We start from the raw sequence: 21,544 nt of genomic DNA, 5'->3' as shown, positions 1-21,544 counted from the left end.
GCGTCCATGTGTGTTTACCCTCAGGCTATGTGACAGATGGGCCTATCTCCCTCTCTCTTTAGGAGCCCTCTTAGTCTCTCGATATGGTTGTTCATTTCCAGAAGCCCCTCACAGGTGGTAGTGTGGGCTTTGATGTCCTAGCAGCTGTGGAGAAACTCAAGTTTACACCACACGACCCAGAGGGGACTTCGCAATGGAGTCCTCTATTTAGATAACTGACTGATAAGAAGCAAAGTCAAACGTCCAATCCTCCAATGCCTTTCCCATCCTCGTCACTCTGAGAGTCAATATGTAGTTATGTACTCCACTCGGTGTCAACAATGTGGCGCTCTGGGAGAGAGTCACGACCCGGGAAGCTTGTTTAAACGATGATGAATGCAGTGATGAACGGAGCTTGGTTGCGCTGATGGACATGCACGACAGAATAGAAGGCACATATTTCTCTCGGGGCCTTTCATCTTGGCAGCACGTACATTATGCATTCTGATCACGGCTAGGTAATGACCCTCAGATGGACTGAGCTGTCTCCAGGGCGGAAGTTTGCACAGTCTTCCCTGTGGAGATTCACAAGGGTTTCTAGCTTCCTCTGAAGTGTCACTGTTTATTCACATGGCTCCACTTGAACAAAGTAGCAAAAGAGAATAGAACCTACAGGGAGTGCAGAATTATTAGGCAAGTTGTATTTTTGAGGAATCATTTTATTATTGAACAACAACCATGTTCCCAATGAACCCAAAAAACTCATTAATATCAAAGCTGAATGTTTTTGGAAGTAGTTTTTAGTTTGTTTTTAGTTTTAGCTATTTTAGGGGGATATCTGTGTGTGCAGGTGACTATTACTGTGCATAATTATTAGGCAACTTAACAAAAAACAAATATATACCCATTTCAATTATTTATTTTTACCAGTGAAACCAATATAACATCTCCACATTCACAAATATACATTTCTGACATTCAAAAACAAAACAAAAACAAATCAGCGACCAATATAGCCACCTTTCTTTGCAAGGTCACTCAAAAGCCTGCCATCCATGGATTCTGTCAGTGTTTTGATCTGGTCACCATCAACATTGCGTGCAGCAGCAACCACAGCCTCCCAGACACTGTTCAGAGAGGTGTACTATTTTCCCTCCTTGTAAATCTCACATTTGATGATGGACCACAGGTTCTCAATGGGGTTCAGATCAGGTGAAAGAAGAAAGAAAGAAAGTGTACTTTATTGGTCCCCGTGGGGAAAATCCCTCTCTGCATTTAACCCATTCACTCAGTGAAGCAGTGGGCAGCCATTGGGCGCCTGGGGAGCAGTGTGTAGGGACGGTACCTTGCTCAGGGGTACCTCAGGGTAGCTGTTCAGGGAAATCGAACCCCCGACCTTCCGATCATGGGGCCACCACTCTACCTACTGAGCTATCCCTGCCCTAACAAGGTGGCCATGTCATTAGTTTTTCTTCTTTTATACCCTTTCTTGCCAGCCACGCTGTGGAGTACTTGGACGCGTGTGATGGAGCATTGTCCTGCATGGAAATCATGTTTTTCTTGAAGGATGCAGACTTCTTCCTGTACCACTGCTTGAAGAAGGTGTCTTCCAGAAACTGGCAGTAGGACTGGGAGTTGAGCTTGACTCCATCCTCAACCCAAAAAGGCCCCACAAGCTCATCTTTGATGATACCAGCCCAAACCAGTACTCCACCTCCACCTTGCTGGCGTCTGAGTCGGACTGGAGCTCTCTGCCCTTTACCAATCCAGCCACGGGCCCATCCATCTGGCCCATCAAGACTCACTCTCATTTCATCAGTCCATAAAACCTTAGAAGAATCAGTCTTGAGATATTTCTTGGCCCAGTCTTGACGTTTCAGCTTGTGTGTCTTGTTCAGTGGTGGTCGTCTTTCAGCCTTTCTTACCTTGGCCATGTCTCTGAGTATTGCACACCTTGTGCTTTTGGGCACTCCAGTGATGTTGCAGCTCTGAAATATGGCCAAACTGGTGGCAAGTGGCATCTTGGCAGCTGCAGGCTTGACTTTTCTCAGTTCATGGGCAGTTATTTTGCGCCTTGGTTTTTCCACACGCTTCTTGCGACCCTGTTGACTATTTTGAACGAAACGCTTGATTGTTCGATGATCACGCTTCAGAAGCTTTGCAATTTTGAGACTGCTGCATCCCTCTGCAAGACATCTCACTATTTTTGACTTTTCTGAGCCTGTCAAGTCCTTCTTTTGACCCATTTTGCCAAAGGAAAGGACGTTGCCTAATAATTATGCACACCTGATATAGGGTGTTGATGTCATTAGACCACACCCCTTCTCATTACAGAGATGCACATCACCTAATATGCTTAATTGGTAGTAGGCTTTCGAGCCTATACAGCTTGGAGTAAGACAACATGCATGAAGAGGATGATGTGGACAAAATACTCATTTGCCTAATAATTCTGCACTCCCTGTACAAAATGACTGGGATGTAGCTCGCCTTGATGGGAGCCACTGACATAATAAGATGCAAACAGGGGTGGAAAGAGTGAGTTATGCCTGTCACGATGCAGATTTTCTGTATTTGAGGTTGATTTTCAAAGCAGTCACTCAATTTTCCATTACATGTTTTATACTGATGTTAAAAATTCAGCACAGCTCTTCTTTGCCCTCTATAGTTACACAATTATACACAATACATGGAAACCTCTCAATCTCAGAGCTTTTTAAGAAGTCCTGTAAACACAGAATCATGATAGAGTTTAGGAAAACTGCTTTTTTACATCCATAGTCACCAGACAGGTAGAAACTATGTAAAACATAAATAATAATAGATTGGATTTACATAGTCATATCGCGCCATCGGCTCTTCTGGCCAACACCAGTAGGCGGGAGGGTAAAGTGTCTTGCCCAAGGACACAACGACCAGGACAGAGAGTCGGGGATCGAACCATCGACTTTCCGGTTACAGATGCGCTTCCCAACCCCCTGAGCCATGGTCGCCCACATAAATAACACATGTGCAATATAAATTGATACATAGTAAAGATAAATAAAGAGTCATCGTAAGTTAAAAATGATCACAGATCTGCTGTGCCAATGTCGCTATCTGGCCTTTACTTCATAAAGTAATTTAAAGGAAGGAGAGTAAGTCTATGCAAAACTTATTTTTCAAGAGTAAAGATGACTGTTTTCTCCAGTTGCATTTAAAAATTTATATTTAGACATTCATTAAATAGATAATTGATTAAAAGAGACAATAAAAGTGACTCAATCATAGACCTCTATGGGAGATCTTAACTTATTAACACATGTGCATTACTCTCTTGGGCTAAGATATGTTTTTATAGAAGCAACACTTCAAAAAGTGTTAATGTCGTGTTACTTCACCAACACAATGCATCTTGGTTTACTTTTATTTATGTAGCACTAAATCATAACAATAGTTGCCTCAGAGTGCTTTATATCATATACAATAATACAATTAAATGACCCGCTATGAGCACTTGATGACAGCGGGAAGGAAAAACTCCCTTTTAACAGGAAGAAACCAGGCTCGGGGAGGGGGGCAGGGTGAGGGGAGGGGGACGGGATGAGCACTCCCATCAAATGACTTCATCTAGAAAAACAGTATTCTAATTTGGTGGAATGATAGTGTGTACTCAATTTAGGCAAATGTAGCCTTTATTTAGGTCAGTAATTACCCATTATTATTTTTTGCTACCTCAGGCATGACCAGGAGGAAAAGCAAATGGATAATTAGCTTTGTATGTTTCTTTATATTTTCAGGTTACAGGTAGCACTCTTTCCTAGGTTCTGTGACAACTGTATAGCATGCTCCATGGGGTCTTTGAAAGTCCTTACAGGTGTAAATCCTTTTGGTGTAGAGCTGCCTTCATCCCCTCCTTTAGATTCCTACCTGCTAGCAGAAACTGTTTACTTTCTCCCACCATCTTTTCTACCTTTGAAACTTTCAGCAAATATGTCAGGCTCCAACATGACAGTGTTTTGTGTTTTCCCCTTGCTCCTCATGCACTGAAAGATATTTACTGTTGACAGCAATTTTTCTTCTGGTGGTCTGTTAACTTTGTCATCTCACCATCTGTTAATCACCGTCTGTGTCGTAGCAGGCCAGTGGACACAGAATTGCATCCTATTCTTTCCCACTACAGTGTCTTGCACCCAACCCCCCTCCAACCTACTTCTCCACATACTCGCAGTCCTATTAAAGCTATTTTCTTTAAGCTTTTCAAAGGCTCATCTAAATCTTGTGAAGTCGCGGTTTTGCTTAGGTCAGACATATTCGCTTTTGCCTTCAAGGTTTTATGAGCACGTTGTATTGTAAGATAAATCCTTCAACCTACTGAGGCAGAAGCAGCTTTGTTCTCGTAGGAAAATTACTTTTTCTGATGAAATTATATTCCGCAGATGTGCTTTATGAAAGAGGCCCAGGTGAACATTCAGGGTCTGGTTTAGTATATTGTTTATAAGTTTTTAATTCATAAATCCCACGAACAGACCAAGCAGCACTCACAGAGTAAATTGCAGGATTGGTTTTATAGAGTTTGAGGGCTAAAAACTGATTATCTGTTATACATAGCTGTCAGTGCACTAGTGCATAGGTGTGACACGACTTCCTGCTTGGATGCCTGGCCCTCTGGTTAAAATCCTGGCTGCTTCTACTCTGGGTGTCCAAACTGATCTGTTTATCAGGATGGAGAGCCTTTTTAGCACCTGCTTACGCAGGTCCAGTCGTGGTTGAGAGATCCCACTGCACAGTGTTCTGGATGAACACATTGTTCGTGGTTTCGGTTCAGGGCTCACAAATCCCACTGTCCCCACCAAGGTGACATTACACTTTAGAAAAAAAGTCTTGTCTTCCTCAGGACAGAGATCCATCTTCATTTGAAATGTTAGGCTCAAACATAGATGAGGAAATCTGCAGTTTGATGAGGAAGATGAGATCTGTCCTGTTCTGATGCTGAACCTAATGAGCCTAATATTTAATATTATCATTCAGTACTAGAGTATATTAATAACTTAAGTCTAAGGTTTGTGCTTCGTTTTCTCTATTAACCATGAGTGTTTAACAATGTATAGGAGCTCAGCATTAATCCCATTAGTAAAACAACATTGTCACATCATGCTTGTACACTGTACTGTACTTACTTGTAGGTGTACATGTGAGTGTGAATGGTTGTCTGTCTCTCTGTGTTGGCCATTCAGCAGACTGATGAGCTATGGGAGCAGGGATAGATTACAGCCCCCATTCGAATTGGATAAGTGGAAGAACATGGATAAATAAATTTCTGTGTATGTAGATGGCAACAGCATTTTTCACAAATTATCACAACTAATCACCATATTACTATAAGCAGATTGCATTTAACTGCCAACCTAAGCCATTGCAAACTGATGTCAGACTACAGCAAACTGGCTCCATCATTATGCAATCTTATTAACAGGGGTGCACATAAGTGGTCAAAATAAAAGACGCGCACCAGATAAGAAATTGCAACATGCGTTTGCGTCCATATAAAAGGCATTGTTTTTGTCCGCTAGAGTGGGATTTTCACGGCATATTCTGCACCACATCTCTGTGCATTCACCTCCTGCAACCACTTTTCCAAGAATATGTGCTTCTTTTGCAGTTCGGACTCCTTTTGACATTTCTTTGGAGGTGGAGGAACACCAAAGTAATTGCTTAAAGGAGCTTCTTCGACATCTTTAAGAGTTCCAAACAAATGTCTGTCATCCTCCAGAAAATCTTATGTACGCAAACACGCGTTGCAACTTCTTATCTGGTGCTCATCTTTTATTTTGACAGCGAATGCGCACCTACGGACCACTTATGTGCACCCCTGTTTATTAACATCTTGACACACCAAAGTTGTTTTGAATATGGCTACTAACTGCGAGTGGTTTCAGACTTTACCTACGTCTTTGAATAAAACCATCTTTATTACGACTGCCTTCAGTCGTAATAAATTTGGGCATCAGCAACCACTGTTTTCCCTAATGTGAAAAGGCACATGTAGCCTCAATCACGAGAACAACAAAAGCAGGAAGAAGAAAAAACGAGGGAAGTAAAACCACAGAAAGCTACATGAGGAATTAACCTTCAGAATAAAGTAGGAAGTAACTAAAAGTGTAGCCCGGGGGGAACACAAAAGGCACAGAGACAAAAAAAACATTACAACAGGAATTAGAAGCAAAGATCATTTTATCTGCTGTACAAAAGCAACAGAAATAGTGCTTCAACCTTAGCAAAACATACTATTGTTTGTATGCTAGCTTCACAAGTATTTCAAACATTTATTTCAATAGTTACGGTAATTTGGTGTTATTTTTAGCAATCTGAGTAGCGCTCTCAGTGATAAGTGACCAAATAGCATGTTGAGTTGTTTCAAGTGATTAGCCTTTTTGCTTGTTCTCATTTTCCCAGTCAAGTGGGTTGCAGAGCGCCAAGGTCCTGGAACTAAAGATGAAGTGGTCTCAGAGTTAGTTGAATAGCAATTGTAATAGCGTTACAAATCAATGCTTAATGGTGCTTTTTTTTTTTTACTCTTTGCACAAATTGGTGATTCAAGTTATTGTTAATGCTCTCCAGAACATTTATGTCAATCAGCTACTGTAGCTTTCACAATGCTGTTTTCATGTTACGCTGCATTAGAGATTTTGCAGAGTTAAAAGGTTGGTTAAAGCTAAAAGTAAGTCTCCTAAAGGAGCCTGTTTGATTAATGTATCCGTACACCGCATAAGGTGCCTGCATTAACTTAAAATGGACAAAAGCACAGTGGGACAAACAGGTGGGAGACTACAAGCAAATAGAGGTGAAGCTAATGGAGTGTGCTAATGTGTGCATTTATTAAGTCTGCCGTCACCACCCCCGACCCAGTCTGCCACTTTGTGCAGCTCCTGGGGTCCCCGAGGAGTGAATCACTGCTCACTTTAAATAATGCACCTCCTCTAGGCGCTCAAGAAGCTGCCGTATAGGGCCCTTCATCGTGATGACAAGTGGAATTGAGAAAAGAGACTGCTAGCCTCAGGCGCTTCAGGCTGCTGTAGGAATCTGGGGCCTGAGCTGCAGGCTACTTAAGGAGCAGGTAATCTGCTCCTTCCCTGCACTTTGCATTAAATGTGTGATCAGGCTCAGTGCTGTTGGCTGATGGACCAAGAGCTCTCTCAGGGCCAGTAAAGAGTCGGACTGCTGTTGACATAACTGAAAAACTGACTGAGCTAACAGACATAGGGCAGAGGGTTGTGCAATGAGATAGCACCCGGCCTGATAAGCAGACAAAATCAGAATACCTCACCCCTCCTTACCAGGGCGGATGCTGAAGCAGTAATTGGGAAGTCTGGAGTAGATGTCAGCACCCAGAAAGAGCATTCACTGTGAAGGTGTTCCAACAGACAGAATCTGCTTTTAATTCTGATAAGCTGCTGTAATGGCAGAGGAGCTTACATAACACATCACTTATGAAAAAGTCAGAAAAGTTTCCAGCAGGTGGAGGCGGGAGAAGACATAAATAAAGTTGAAGTATCATTTTGGAGGCTGTTAAGACAATTATGGCTGTATGAACATGACATTGCAAGTAAACAGGCAGTTGTTCTGGGTAAATCACATGCCATTTAAAAGCATGCTTTTATCTAGCAGCAGCACAGCAAGTAGCATGGCTGCTCTCTGTGGGAAACACACCCCTAACTGCTATGGTGTTGGTGGCATGCTGTATCCAGCGGGCTGCTCAGCAACATGAGTCAACTTTCAGTCTTTTGAACAGAAAAGTAATGAGCAATTTTAGGCCTGCACAGAATAAAAGGAGTGAGACAGTGAGAAAGAAAAAATAGTAGATGTGGTGTGTAGATATGACTTTGACTTTTATTAGCTGGTAAGAATTTGGACGGTATTATTCATGGAATATGAAATGTCTCATACATTTCTGCCTTATTACACCTTCAATCACATCTTTGTAATTTCAGCTTCAATTTCTACTGGTTCTAATAAGTTAACTGCTGAAATCCAGAAAAAATAGTTTGCAAACAATATTCCAAGTTACCCAAGCGCATTTCCGTGCAATCATCCACTGCAGTTAGCCATCTCTTGTACATGTATATATAGGGACAGTTTTAATCTTGATGGTGTATTTTGGCTTCCCACAACTAAATGAACATGATGGAGCAATATTAAAAACACCAACTGCCAACTGAAGGCAGAGCAAAAGCAAAATAAGTGTTCCCTAAATCAGTATCTGACTGCGCGCCTGGCCCAATAATTGCTGTTCCCTGCACGTTGCAGTTTGAAGTTTCCTGGACTTGTCTGGATGAGTAAGACTGTATTAAAATACAGATATACAACAAAATTCCAATATCTGGCATTACAGACGACAAAGAGTGTATCCTTTGGTATCCTTAACTTGGAAATACTGGCAAGTGATGTTAAATAAGAACAAATCAGACTGCAGTATACAGTAACAGTATAGTGTGTATTGTCTCCATACTAGACAGCATAAAGTTGGTAAAAACAACACCACAGTACCACAAGCTAACCTCTTTATCTCGTACAAACTATTTTCAAGCAACGTTTGAATAACTTAAGTTTGTTTTGCAGGACGTTTCACAATATAAAAATGCATAATTTATCGAAACACATCATATACAGATCTTATATGTGATTAAAAATGATCACATTGCATGTAACTGTCAAATTTGTAGTTTATCAAGCTTCACTGAGCAGTTAATTAATTCTCTTCTTCCTCGCTGTTCCTTTTTTTTTTTTTTATGGCAGCTGGACCTTTAGCTAGCTACAAACTGCAACAAACTTCACACAGATTGTGTTTGCTGATGTTTGTTGAGCTGATACAAATTTAGTATTTAAAATTAACTGATAGTTAAAAAAAACATTACCTCCTTTATGCTTGCTCCTCTTCTCTAGTGCTCGCTAAATGCTAAAGTACCGAGGCTACAACTTGCAACGTTAAAGTGGGATGGAATGAGTGCCAGTGATACCACTGAACATAAAGTAACAAGCCTGTATTCAAAATAAGGATAAGGAGTATAAGGAAGGATTAAATTTAAGAAATGTAAGAAATGTAAGTGTAAATAGATACATACATACTCAAGTAAAGTACAGAGTACAGTAACATACAGTAATGAAGTACTTAAGTAGTTACTTCTAATCTCTGGCAGTAATTCTTATTTTGAATTGTTAACTCGCCATAAAAGTGTTCAGACTCTTAAGTGTTCAACACTGTAACTGTTTGGCCTGTGGAAGAAATCTCCACCAACTTATTAGAGATCATCCTCAGGCGACCACACACAGTTGTACCACAAATATAAGCCGGCTTGACAAAAACTGTACATAGGGAGATGTTTTACTGCAGAAGTAAAAAAACAAACTGACTGAAGTTCCATCCATCTGCATTTCAAGAGCGCAATTGGCATTTGTCTTACGATATCTGAATTAGCAGGTCCACCACTGGCACCTTGTGCTTTTCACAGATGAGAGCAGGTTCACCCTGAGCACAAGTGACTGATGTGAAAGGGTCTAGAGATGCCATAATGAATGTTATGCTGCCTCTAACATGATTCAGTGATGTAAGTGATGGCCTAGAGAGCCATATCCAAGAAGGGACACACAGACCTCTACAGGCTAGGCAATGGCACCCTGAATGCCATTAAGTTTAGGGATGAGATCCTTGGACCCACTGTCAGACCCAACACTGGTGCAGTGGGTCCTGGCTTCCTCCTGGTGCATGACTGTCCAGCCTCATATGGTGAGAGTAAGTAAACAGTTCCTGGAGGACAAAGGAATAGATACCTTTGACTTTTTGTTTTGTCTTTGATTTTTGTGTGTCTTTGAAGTCAGTCCTCTGTGGGTTGATCATTTTCCTTTCCATGAAGCGATGAGGCATCCTTTCATCCGTAGCATATTACCCAGTATAGACAGATATATTGTTTTTTTCCTTTGAGATAATGAGAATGTGTTTTTTGACAAGTGTGTATCTATGTCATACAACTTTATACTTCTGCTCCACAATATTTTGGATGCAAATATTAGACCTTTAGTTTAAAGCTATAGTCAGTTCTTCTTTTGCAGATAATAAAATCTAAATCTACAAGTGTATTGTAGATTTATGCTTCCCAGTAGTAAGTAATTAAATTCAATCTTTCAATCATCTCCAGCTGCAATATTAATGAAACGATCCAACAATATAAGGTATTAATTTCTGAAACTGTGCGTATGTATTACCATACCAGCACCTTTACAGTAAGTTTTTGCTGTTTGTTGCTCCTTCCCTGTCTCTACCTTCCAGTCTGTCTTCAGCTGTCAGTATCTAAAAAATTAAAGATAACACAATTAAAACAGAAGCATCTGCGCCTCGCATATGTTAGATTACAGGTTTGTGAACCACTGGCTCAGATGATTATGCAAAAAGACTCATAGCTCAAAAATCATTGGCATCAATCTGCCTGTTTAAATCTTAAAATGCAAAATCTGCATTGGAAAAAAGTATCAGAATTATGCAAATGTTGTAAGACTAACAAAGTTCAGTCGTATTTTCAGTGGAAGTGGAATCAGAATAAATACAAAAGTTATTTCTGCAGGACAAAGATTTTCACTCCTGTGTGTGTACAATACATGAATGTCACATTCAAATCAGTCTTTATTAAGGTGCAAAAGTAAAAGTTTGGACTAAATCCTGTAATATAAAACTAATATATGTTATTTATCAAAAGGGAGCTTCAGGTACTGTGGTTGCTTTAAGTGGGTGCACACAAGTTTTCTCCAAATATATTTGTTGAAGCTGACCTTGCCAGCTTGTTTACACACTCATCCAACCAAATCTGACAGCTCGTCATATCGGAAGTGTAGCAGTGTTTGTGTTTGATATCACTTTTATGGACAGCTAATTTCTCACAGCAATGCTTAGAAGGAAAGGACCGTGAACTTTGCGAAAGTTCTGCCGCTATTGCTTAATTCAGCAAATAATTATGTAGCACATAAACATTATTCTTGACAGGAAGTCTCAGCAGGTTGCCGGATGAATGCTAAAAGAAATATTAAATAAGATCAAACCATACAGAACACAAAGAGGAACCAGTCACTCAATGCCAGGCGCCAACTTTTAATCTCAGTATGAACTCTGCTTTCTGGGAGCAGCACACTGAAAGGGGGTCATCAGACAAACAGGCATAAAAGCACCAAGCCTCGCTGTCAAACATGTTTATGACCCTGTGGAAAAAAAGCAGCGGTCAAAGCAGAGCTTAACAAAATGTGCTTGCATCTTGTTCCCCCGGCACTCCACTGCAAGGCTCATATCCACAAACATTCTGAGAAAAAAAGGAGTTTCAGTGTGATTTAGGAAAAGTGTCAGAACAGCTGTGAGCACGTAGCAGACTGAAAGTTTTAGCTTTGTGAGGCGATGTTGAGACATTTTGCTGGGCTAATCCTTTCAATAGGTGTGATTGGCTGATTTTAAAAAAATGTAGAGCGAATGATTGATAGTGAAATATAGACCTAATCATAAAATTGACTGTTTAGAAATAGTGTGCATGTACATGTGTATGTTGGTTTTGCTTAAGTTTAAGTGACATTTATCAAGGTTAAAGTTGAAAAAGTTGATGTTGTCTGAATCACTTAACGCACTTTAAGAAGGCATACGAATGGTTGCGTAATAATTTGATGGTCCAAAAAATCTGAATTAAGAGCTAACATTACCTGTGAATAGATTTCATCTTTAGGAATGATTTATTGATTATTATTGCTTAGTGTTTGTATGGGCTTGCTTGAGGTTATCTATCAGATCTTTTTTCCTAACTTGATATTTTTTTGTGTTGTAACCCTACAACACAAAAAACTGAGAAAACCCCAACAGCCATACGACCCCCTATGAGCAAGCATATTGGTGACAGTGGAAATGAAAAACTTCCTTTTAACAGGAAGAAACCTCCGGCAGAACCACGCTCAGGGAGGGGCGGGGCCATCTGCCGTGACCAGTTGGGGGGGAAAGGGGAGTTTCAGATTGATTTTTTTTTGTTCACTGTGTCATTTATTTTAATGCTATAAAAATAATTCTTAATATTATACAATTGTTAGAAATATTGTTAGAAATGTATAATAGGTATATATTATATTATATAATGTATAATATGATCTGATAACACAGAAACTTTAATTATTGCTCCTGACCATATGATTCCAGAAATAGGGCAGCATATCAGCTTCTTAGACCCTTATGTAAAATCGAGCCTTAAAAACCTCGCGTCATATTTGACAGCTCGATGTTGCTTGAGTGACATTCCAAACGGCTGGTCCAGAATTGTTTTTATCATTTAAGAAATATTTCAAAACTCAGACTAATGGTGTCAAAGCCTGAACTTGAGATGATTATTCATGCTTTTATTTCTTCACATTGCGACTACTGTAATGGTCTTTTTACTTGTTTTAACAAATCAGCTTTAAATCGTCTTCAGACTGTGCAGAATGCTGCAGCACGACTCTTAACAGGAGAGGATCTCATATCACTCCAGTTTTGGCCTTCCTTCAGTGGTTGCCTGTAAATTTTAGGTTTAACTTTAAAATTTAAGTTTTAACCTTTAGGGCCCTACATGGTCAAGCTCCCCAGTACATCTCTGACCTGCTGAAACGGCATTCCTCTTCCCGAGCTCAAAGGTCATCATGTCAGAGACTGGTGGTGGCCCCACGCACTCGATTTAAAACTCGTGGTGATCGTGCCTTTCAGGCAGTGGCACCAAGGTTGTGGAATTCTCTCCCACTGGTTTTATGCTGTACAGACTCCATTGATTCTTTTAAAAAGCAGCTGAAGACATTTTTATATAGGTAAGCTTTTAATTAATTTGTTGTTTTTATGTTGTATTTTACTGTTTTACGTTGTTATTTGTTGTATTTCATTCTTTTCATTTTTCTTTTTCTTTGTTGTAAAGCACTGTGTGATTTTTATCTGCGAAAAGCGCTATATAAATAAATTTTACTTACTTACTAATATACATAGTGAGTTGCCCCTAAATATCCCTAATCTTAGCTTTATTTTGAGGGGTTTGCACTGGGTTTTCTGACCAGATTTTTTTCTGACTGCTGTTCAAATCTTTGGATTTGCACACTTCTCCTGTTTGTGACACACACATTACCAGCCTGATGCCTAGTAGTTAGTAGTGCATTCTTTTTGTTGTTTTAATGTATTCATCAGGGTGCTGGTGAAGTACTTAGGGGTGTGGCTAGTGTTAAACAGGGATAGTTCATGTCACCTTTTAAATTAAAATCTATTCTTTTGATATAGATTTTCTAGTCTATTTAGGTGAAAGTTTTATATAAAGCTAGATAGAAAAAATCCAATCAAGTTATCTACAAAGTACTGGTACAAACAAAGGAAACCCTCTACTTTAGTACAAAAATAGATGCCAGTTGTGTAAATAAACTGTCAATTTCTTGAATCATGAACTGCTGAGTCAATCTGTTGCTGTGTTGTGGATTTCTAGCTGTAGTCGCTAGTGAATGTCTTCCTTCCTTCACTGTAATTCGTTATAGTGGAAGAAATGTCAAACTGCGACGTATTACAAGCGTGATATCAGAAAATGATGGTGAAAAATACAAATCTAAGACACAAGTCGTTGTAAATTAATGGCACTAACACAACATTAGGCATTCCTCTGCACTGTAGAGGTGTCTCATACACTAAAGCTGCTGCTTTAGTGTATGCCTCATTCAAAGGAAGAAGTCCTAACAAACCAAGCCTCTCATATCTCTGACCTGATGACTGATTAAAGAGCTTTGTTGAGGTGTTCCTCTCCTGTGTCATGATCTGCCTGCCCTCTTTCTCAGAAGCTCAACCAGAGTCACTGCTGCCGCCACCGTCCACTGGCAGGACCTGTTTGTTGTAAGCTGCTTTTAATGAGCGAACTCCAAGTCGCCGGCAAGAGTTTTTCACCTGTGCTTGAACTAATTCCAGCAGCCTGGCTGTGTGGCAATAACTTGAACTTGGGGAGCAAGGGTTCAGCATTTTCACTCATGGCCATTCAAACTTGGAAGTACCTGCCTGGAGGCATGTTTTGTTGGCAGTCCACCTCTTTTCATGAGCTCATTAATTTGTTGGTTCGCTTGCAGCAGCAGAAGCGCAAGTGCAAAGAGAGATGTTATGCACATATGATGGCTCTACTAAATAGAATGTGTTAAATATGGACAGTCATAAAGAGCACAGCAAGAAGTCTTAACAATGCTTTCAAATATAATGGAAAGCAATGGATAGCAGTGAAGCTGCCCCATCATAAATATGGAGCTTCAAAAAATATAGGTAAAGAAGTGAATGGAGCATTTCACCTTGCTACCAGCTGTTTTTCAGTCTTGCAAAAAGGCATTTTGTTGCACAGATTGCTTCAAAGACAGCTGTGCAAGCAGCTCATAGCTGCAGTAAATGCATTTATGACGCACAGCGAGTCCAGGCATCAAAAGGTACAATTATACGAGAGCCGAGGCATCCATTCTGCTGACGTGTCTCCACGTGTGAACACAGGCAGTGTCTGTTGTCTGCAGTACTGTAACTTATTTCCTCGTATCACCTAATAAGATTTGCATTTACTCTCTGTGTGTTTTTAGTGTCCAAACACTGGACAGCTGTGAAATCCTCCTGGGCCCAGAAGTAACATACGGACCTCCTGGCCTGGATCTCTTCTGCCCGGTGGCCATGACCATCGCCCACTGTGCAGAGGTGGACGCCGAGAACTGGAACATCCAGCTCAAGAGGAGAACCCAGGACAGCAAATGGGAGGTGAGAGCTGCAGGGAGAATGTCCTTCAAGCACAGTGCAGCGCATTGCAATGTCACCTGGGCCATAGGCAACATGCAGAGAGCCATTCCACTTCCTATTAATCGTATTTTGCTTAAAACAGTTGCAGTCTACAAAATGTAGCAGGCCTTTGAGAGACAATTTTCCAATTAGTAGATAATCTCCTTGTTTGTGTAGTACACTTCATTGATGACACCATTAATATTTGATAACCAGGTATTAAAAGGGTAGCCAAATCACAACAGAAACTTCCAGGAGTTTGTATAAGATGCATCTGGCTGTTGGTGGTTGAAGGGGATGCTATCAGGAGCTAGCTGAATGGGTCATTCTAAAGAGTATTAGAGTAGTACTGTAGGGTGCCACATGTTCCTACGTATTCAGTTTGCAATTATATTTATATTTTTCAGATCTATTCAGATCATTTCTTGAAGTATGTTTAAACATGACAAAAAAACAGAATGAATATATAAAAAATTACAGCATTATTCCATTAAAAGTAAACAGTGTCCAGAAAGTGAGCTGCCTTGGCAGAGGTTGGCTCTGAGTGCTTCTTGTTATTTAATTTTATCAGCAATAAAAGGCAGTGCAAACCCTGCTACAGTAGATTATGAATGATAGTGAAGCAGAGATGTGTTGACCTAGCAGATAAACCAAAGAAAACACACATTATGTAGTCTATCTACTGATGACCTCAAGCATTGGGGACTGAAATCAGAGTGCCCTAAATACCAGTGGCCCATTCTTTTGCGTGAATTAGTAGGAGAATAGGACCAGTTTCCACCCATTGATCACCTTTCTCACTTCTCGTAAGCTACAGCAGTAATGGCCAAGCAGATACTGGCTCCATCATGCTTGTCTGAGATGATCCATCTCACATGCATTTCACCACTCTGCTGTTTCCACTGAACAGGGGCAATTTTTTGCCAGAGCAGCTCATATCTATGGAGCATGAAAGACACTTGCAGATGGAAATAAATGCCTATATTTATTTTCTGCTAGATATGCTGGAAGAGATTCATGGTTCCACACACCTGTTTAACAAAGATAAAAGCATACAATAAGCAAAAACACAGTGTGTTCCACTTCAGACACACTGCCAATTAGAACCACACTGCAGCTGTAATCAGTATATAGGATAAAGGAATTACACAAACAGTGTGCCCACCATACTGCTCTGTTGTTTACATGGTTAAATATAATTCGTTTATCCACGCAACTTCACTTCCAACAGATGCGTGTAGACACCTGGTGAAAAAATGTCTTCAGTGCTGAGGTGACAGGAGGAAATTCCTGTTCCTTGAGTTCTGGTTCATCCCTCACAGAAGCCATCTGCTTTTTAACGAGCTAATACAACCAATGCATAAATCTCAACCGCACAACAGCCTGCGTATCCCAGAATGAAGCAAATGCAGAAATAACAAAAATTGCAGGCCACTTGAGGCTGTGAGCGAGTCATTACTGATATACTCCAGTGTTAAAATGCATAACTTTACAGCTGGATAAAAAAATATATAATTAATGCTTTATTTACCAAGATACATTCTTGGTAAATAGACTTATTTTGTAATTTTGACTATAAAAGGAAAGCACTCCAGTCCTTTCAGGAAGCGTTTGATTTTCCCTCTATAGCAAAATGGGCATAACTAAGGTAAATAAAGGGTTAAGACCTAATACAAAAATGGGTTTTGGCCTCTATTGCTGCTTTAGCACTTTTAAACAGCTATTATGAGTTAATGTTTTTTAATGGCATAACCATTTAAAATGCATTGAGGGTTTGCATTATTATTGGCATATTCCTGCTCTGTCTCATGTTTTTCGAGTTGCAAGGGTTAGAGGCGAGGTATGCCCTGGAGAGGTCGCCAGTCTGTCGCAGGGCTAACACATAGAGACAGTCACAGTCACTCACATTCACACCTATGGGCAATTTAGAGTTTCCAATTAACCTGTCCCCACTAACTGCATGTCTTTGGAATGTGGGAGGAAGCTGGAGCACCCGGAGAGAACCCATGTAAAGAGAACATGCAAATTCCACACAGAAAGACCACAGCCTGATGGTGGAATTGATCTCAGGACCTTGTTGTTGTGAGGCAACAGTGCTAAGGGTCACCATGCTGCCCCTTTCAGGAGGATTTCAAAAACAATTAGTCTTTCTGTGTAGTTCATTGCAGTAATAACCGTCTTAGAAGAATGCACTCAAAGCATTTCTGCGCTATGTTATTTGTGAACATAGAAACAGGTATCTGTTGTACTCATGTAGTTTATCTGGATATGGTCACTTCTCACGCTGAAAAAAACAGTACAATGGCAGCAGCTATCAAGAACCAGCAGGCAACATTACAGTGGCTACGTCTGTTTTTTATATAAAGTCTCAACAATCTGTAAGCCTAATTTGCTTTCAACCTTAAAGCTGAAAGAAAAAGACGGTTTTAAATTAACAGTGAATTGGTTGATACACAGGTATTGCTTGTAGTGACCAGTTTTACCAACTATGTTGTTCGAGTTATCTCTGCAGAGCCTTTCTAACAGTCTATGTAAGCAGGTGTTTTCAGGGACAGGGTAAAAAAAACAGGGAATATTCTTGCCTGCTTGCTGATACAGAGCACAGTTCATCAGTTCACCAAAAATCACACCTCTCCTTCCACTACCACCATACCCAGACAATAATTGTTTTGTTGCAAGCCCCTTTTAACAACCACCTCTCCGCCAGATCGCAACTCTTTCACTTGCACTGGAACTAATTCCAGCAAGTAACCTGAGTAACCTGTGTAGCAGTAACCTGAACTGAAGGAGCAAGAGTCTCCCAACATCCAGCGCTCACAGGCAGTCAAACTTCATTCATCAGGTGGACAGAAACAAAATAGAGAAAAGAAATAAATAAAAACACCTGCTTTCAGCTTTTCTGGTGTGTAGATTGTTCTCATTTGCCTCAACATTTGCATTCTATCTTATAGTCTGAAGTCCTTAGAGCGGTAAAACTATAAAAATGTCAAAAGAACGGAATGCAGCATTAACTGCATTACACTATCAGCTTAAACATAGAAGTATGGTTATACGGTGTGGTTTTAGCATGCATGCAACTTCATTGGAGTATATTGAGCAGTAAATTAAACTCACTGTTAACATCAGGATTGTTTGATAGTAAAATTTCCCCTTGGTTTATAATTTGGGACAATACCCGCAGTCAGTCTAATAAAAGGATGTTAAAGTCATGTCTCGTAACATTAGATGCCAGGGTTTGTTGACTCTCGCCCTCCTTCTGACAGCTGACCTTTACATGTGTGCTTTGTGTGGCAAAAGGTAGCGTTACCGTGACATGTGACTTGTGAATAACGTGTTAGCCATAAAAGAATGTTGGGACTTTTGTGGGGAAGCCAATTGATCCGGGCTTATGCTCTCTGTGGGTCCAGAGGGTGACATAAGGCCACACTGTGGTAACACTGCCAGTACGGCGGGAGGAAAATAAAGAAACAATTACAGCATGTAATGGGCTGGAAGAGGCATGGCTGCTGTCAGCTAGTGGGAAGACTTTGGGGGTGGGGGGTGTGTAGGTATCGATTAGTGGATCAGGAAAAGACATGGCACAGGGAATTCAGACATGAGGCAATCAGGAGGAGAATCATGGAGATTATTTCTGTGCTGACCATCATTCTCCATTTACCCCCGCCAACACACCAGCCGCTCTGGGCACAACCAAGCATCTCAGCTCTTACAATGTGTTTTATGTTTCTCGCTAGCAGCTTTAGTCTGATGCTTTGCAACAACGAACCAAGTGCAGTGTTGCTTTCATCTGGATTTTAGCATCAGCAGAGGTAGATAAGAAAATGTGCATTTTTGACTAGGCCCCACTATGTATTTGTGACCTCAAGTCACAGACACAGTTTTGTTCCCCCATTTGCTCAACTTCAAATCGCACGATGATCATTTCACAAGCATTTAACCACCACTGCATGTTGACTCAGCTTCTGTCATTTGGTGGAATTGCTGTCATTGTCTTTATTGGGTGCATTTAGCTCCAGTGGCCTCATGGGAGCAGGAATTTGATGCACCCACACTGTTAATGTGCCATATCATAATGGATTGCATTGATATAGCGCTTTTCTAGGCACAATTCCACTATTCATTCACTCTCACATTCACACACTGGTGGAGGCAAGCTACGGTTGTAGCCACAGCTGCCCTGGGGCAGACTGACAGAAGCGAGGCTGCCATATCGCCCAGTCGGCCCCTCTGGCCAACACCAGTAGGTAGTAGGGTAAAGTGTCTTGCCCAAGGACACAACGACCTGGACAGAGAGAGCAGGGGGATCGAACCGGTTACAGATGAGCTTCCCAACCCCCTGTGCCATGGTCGCCCCATAAATCCAGTTCCAGCAGTTGTAGCACACCAGTCTGTTTCTATAACTCACTGAGCACTCAACCTCCATAGAAAAACATGCCCCCTTAACAACACTGCTGCATTGTTCCAATGAAAAGTAGAGACGAGTGGTTTATGTTAGCTGAACATTTTACATCATTCCAGTGCAGCAAGCAAAATTGCTGCTCAGTTTTTACTGCTAACTGACTGTTTTTGGAAGATCACCTACCTGCCCATGCTTTCACATGACTTATATGCTGTCTATAATACGGCAGACCTGTGCACACATACATGCTTTTCAGCATCTTTATTAATTAAGTAGTGGAAAATGTGTATTTCCCAACCAGTTAGCGAGTATTTGCTAGACGTCTCTGGCTGTCACTTGGTAAAAGTGGTCTAAAAGAGGTGCTGCAAACACACAAACCAGAAAAAACAGAGGAAAAAGTAAACAATTACATTTTCATTGTATAATTTAATGGCTATGACCATCCCTAATGATCACTGTGACCTTAAGTCTAACATCAACAAGAACCCCCAGAATGACCTACAGTTCCATAATGCAGTCTTGTTACTAGCAGTGGAGTTTAAAGTCGATCAGATGAACTGTTGCAGAGACATGTGAGGAACACACACACACACACACACACACACACACACACACACACACACACACACACACACAAAAAGACTCCTTCTTTTAACATTAAACGCTTTTTCATTCCAACAGTGTCAGCGTTTTCTTTCTTTTCTCCTTCCCCTCCAGTAAAGAAGATTGTTTTCACTGGTCTGGATGACATCCCGAGAGCTTAATCTCAAAACCCATAGGAATAAAAAGCCCCAGTTGCTGTTGTCACTTTGCATTATTTGCTAGTGTTTTTGAACAGCAAGCAACAAGATGATAACAAGACATGTGGGGAAGGAAGGGTGGCATGCAGGGGGGGTGATGTAGTCAAGAGAATATTCAGTCAGGCAGTAATGTAAATGTAAAGCTGACGTAAAGTTTTTTGTGAAACCCGAGCACGGGTCAGAATAATGAAGAGCGCAGGTTTGCCCCCCGGCTGTTGTGGTGGTTGTCGGCACTTAAAAGAGCTTGTTATTTAGGCTGGATTTGTCAGCTCTCTACACTGTCTGCTTTTGTCCTGAATAATGTTTTTCTGAGCCGCCTTGAAGAATATTCAAGCACAGCAGCCTACATACGCAAACCTCAAACTTCATCTAAACAATTTCAACAATAGCTTCTTTCTGACAGTGAAGTGTGCACATTGGGTTTTGCAAATGGAAAGGAATGGAAATGTACTCATAAATGTTTTATATATTTACATTTTGTTAAACATAAACTCAGTCTGCATCACATAAACTAAAGTAACAGCAGGACTGGAGCCTCCAAAAATGAGTCAGTCTCCGGTGTAACCATATTCTAGACAGCGATGTCTCTTTCTTACATAGAATAAAACCAAGGCTCTGCTGATAGCACTGCTAAGGTTAGCCAAACTAATCTGACACTGCACGTGTGTATGCAGAGCAAAAGTGTTGTTCTTTTCATCAAGATTTAAAACGTGATTTGATTAACAGTTAATGCTGGTGAAACATAACATTGCATCCATTTTACAGTACATGTATATTACATGTTGTTAAATGTGGAAGGCTTTAGACAAATACTTTGGTCTCAGGATCATGGTTTGGTTTCCAGTATTAAACATCAGCTCTGCATTTGTAACAAAATGTTAATTTGGAGTCTGTAATAATAATCCATGGAGTCTCTGTAAGTGTGTCTGCTTGTGTGTACAGTATGTGTCACTCCTTTAGTTTTCTTGCCAACCATTTATACAGTCTACTTCAAATGTGGTTTGGGGTGTTGATGGGGACCAGAGACAGACCCCACTGAGTAACTGAGATTATCTTGTGGCTCTTCTATGGGTTAGGGTTTTGTTTGAGGTGGAGGCTAGGTTGTCTTTGTTAGTGAGCAGCATTGTCATACCAACAATAGTCAAGAAAACTGACAGATGCCCCAGTGATGTCACAGAATGAGAGTCAGGAAAATACAGGATTGTGAAAATTTTTAAATGAAATCATCGAGAAAGATAAAACCTGCCTGTATATGATTTCATTTGTGATCAAAACAAATGCTGTTAGAAAGAAGAGATTCACATGGTACTAGCAACCACGTGAATTATGAATCCCACTGAAACTCACTAATCCCACTGCTACTGGCAACCAAGAAACATGTTCGTCAAAGTATGGGATGAGTTTGACTGTTGTATGGACATGTATTGTGCATCTGGAGAGGGGGCAAATTGAGCACTTGTTTTGTATGGAAAACTTTAGCTTCAGCCATGTATTTTAAAATTTACTGCAAGCTGCTGTGTCCATTACTTAAAAAATAATCTTTTCAAATTGGGTCACTCTTATTGAGGAGAAGAG

At 40.6% G+C, this 21,544-nt stretch overlaps 1 protein-coding gene across 2 annotated transcripts in view; it reads left to right on the top strand.

Annotated features, from left to right (window-relative positions):
* LOC146562113 (netrin receptor UNC5D-like) overlaps window positions 1-21,544 on the top strand; it is a 300,501-nt gene that overhangs the window by 236,166 nt on the left and 42,791 nt on the right. For both annotated transcript variants that reach the window (XM_085293595.1, XM_085293593.1), the window contains one exon: window positions 14,581-14,752. In XM_085293595.1, the coding sequence (XP_085149721.1) occupies window positions 14,581-14,752 (172 nt within the window). The remainder of the gene's footprint in view (window positions 1-14,580; window positions 14,753-21,544) is intronic.

This window comes from Mchenga conophoros, linkage group LG12 (genome assembly GCF_057382185.1).
Source record: "Mchenga conophoros isolate Kocher_MC1m ecotype Shallow Benthic linkage group LG12, M_conophoros_male_GT1.1, whole genome shotgun sequence".
Classification (NCBI taxonomy): domain Eukaryota; kingdom Metazoa; phylum Chordata; class Actinopteri; order Cichliformes; family Cichlidae; genus Mchenga; species Mchenga conophoros.
This window is presented reverse-complemented; position numbering and strand designations above follow the sequence as displayed.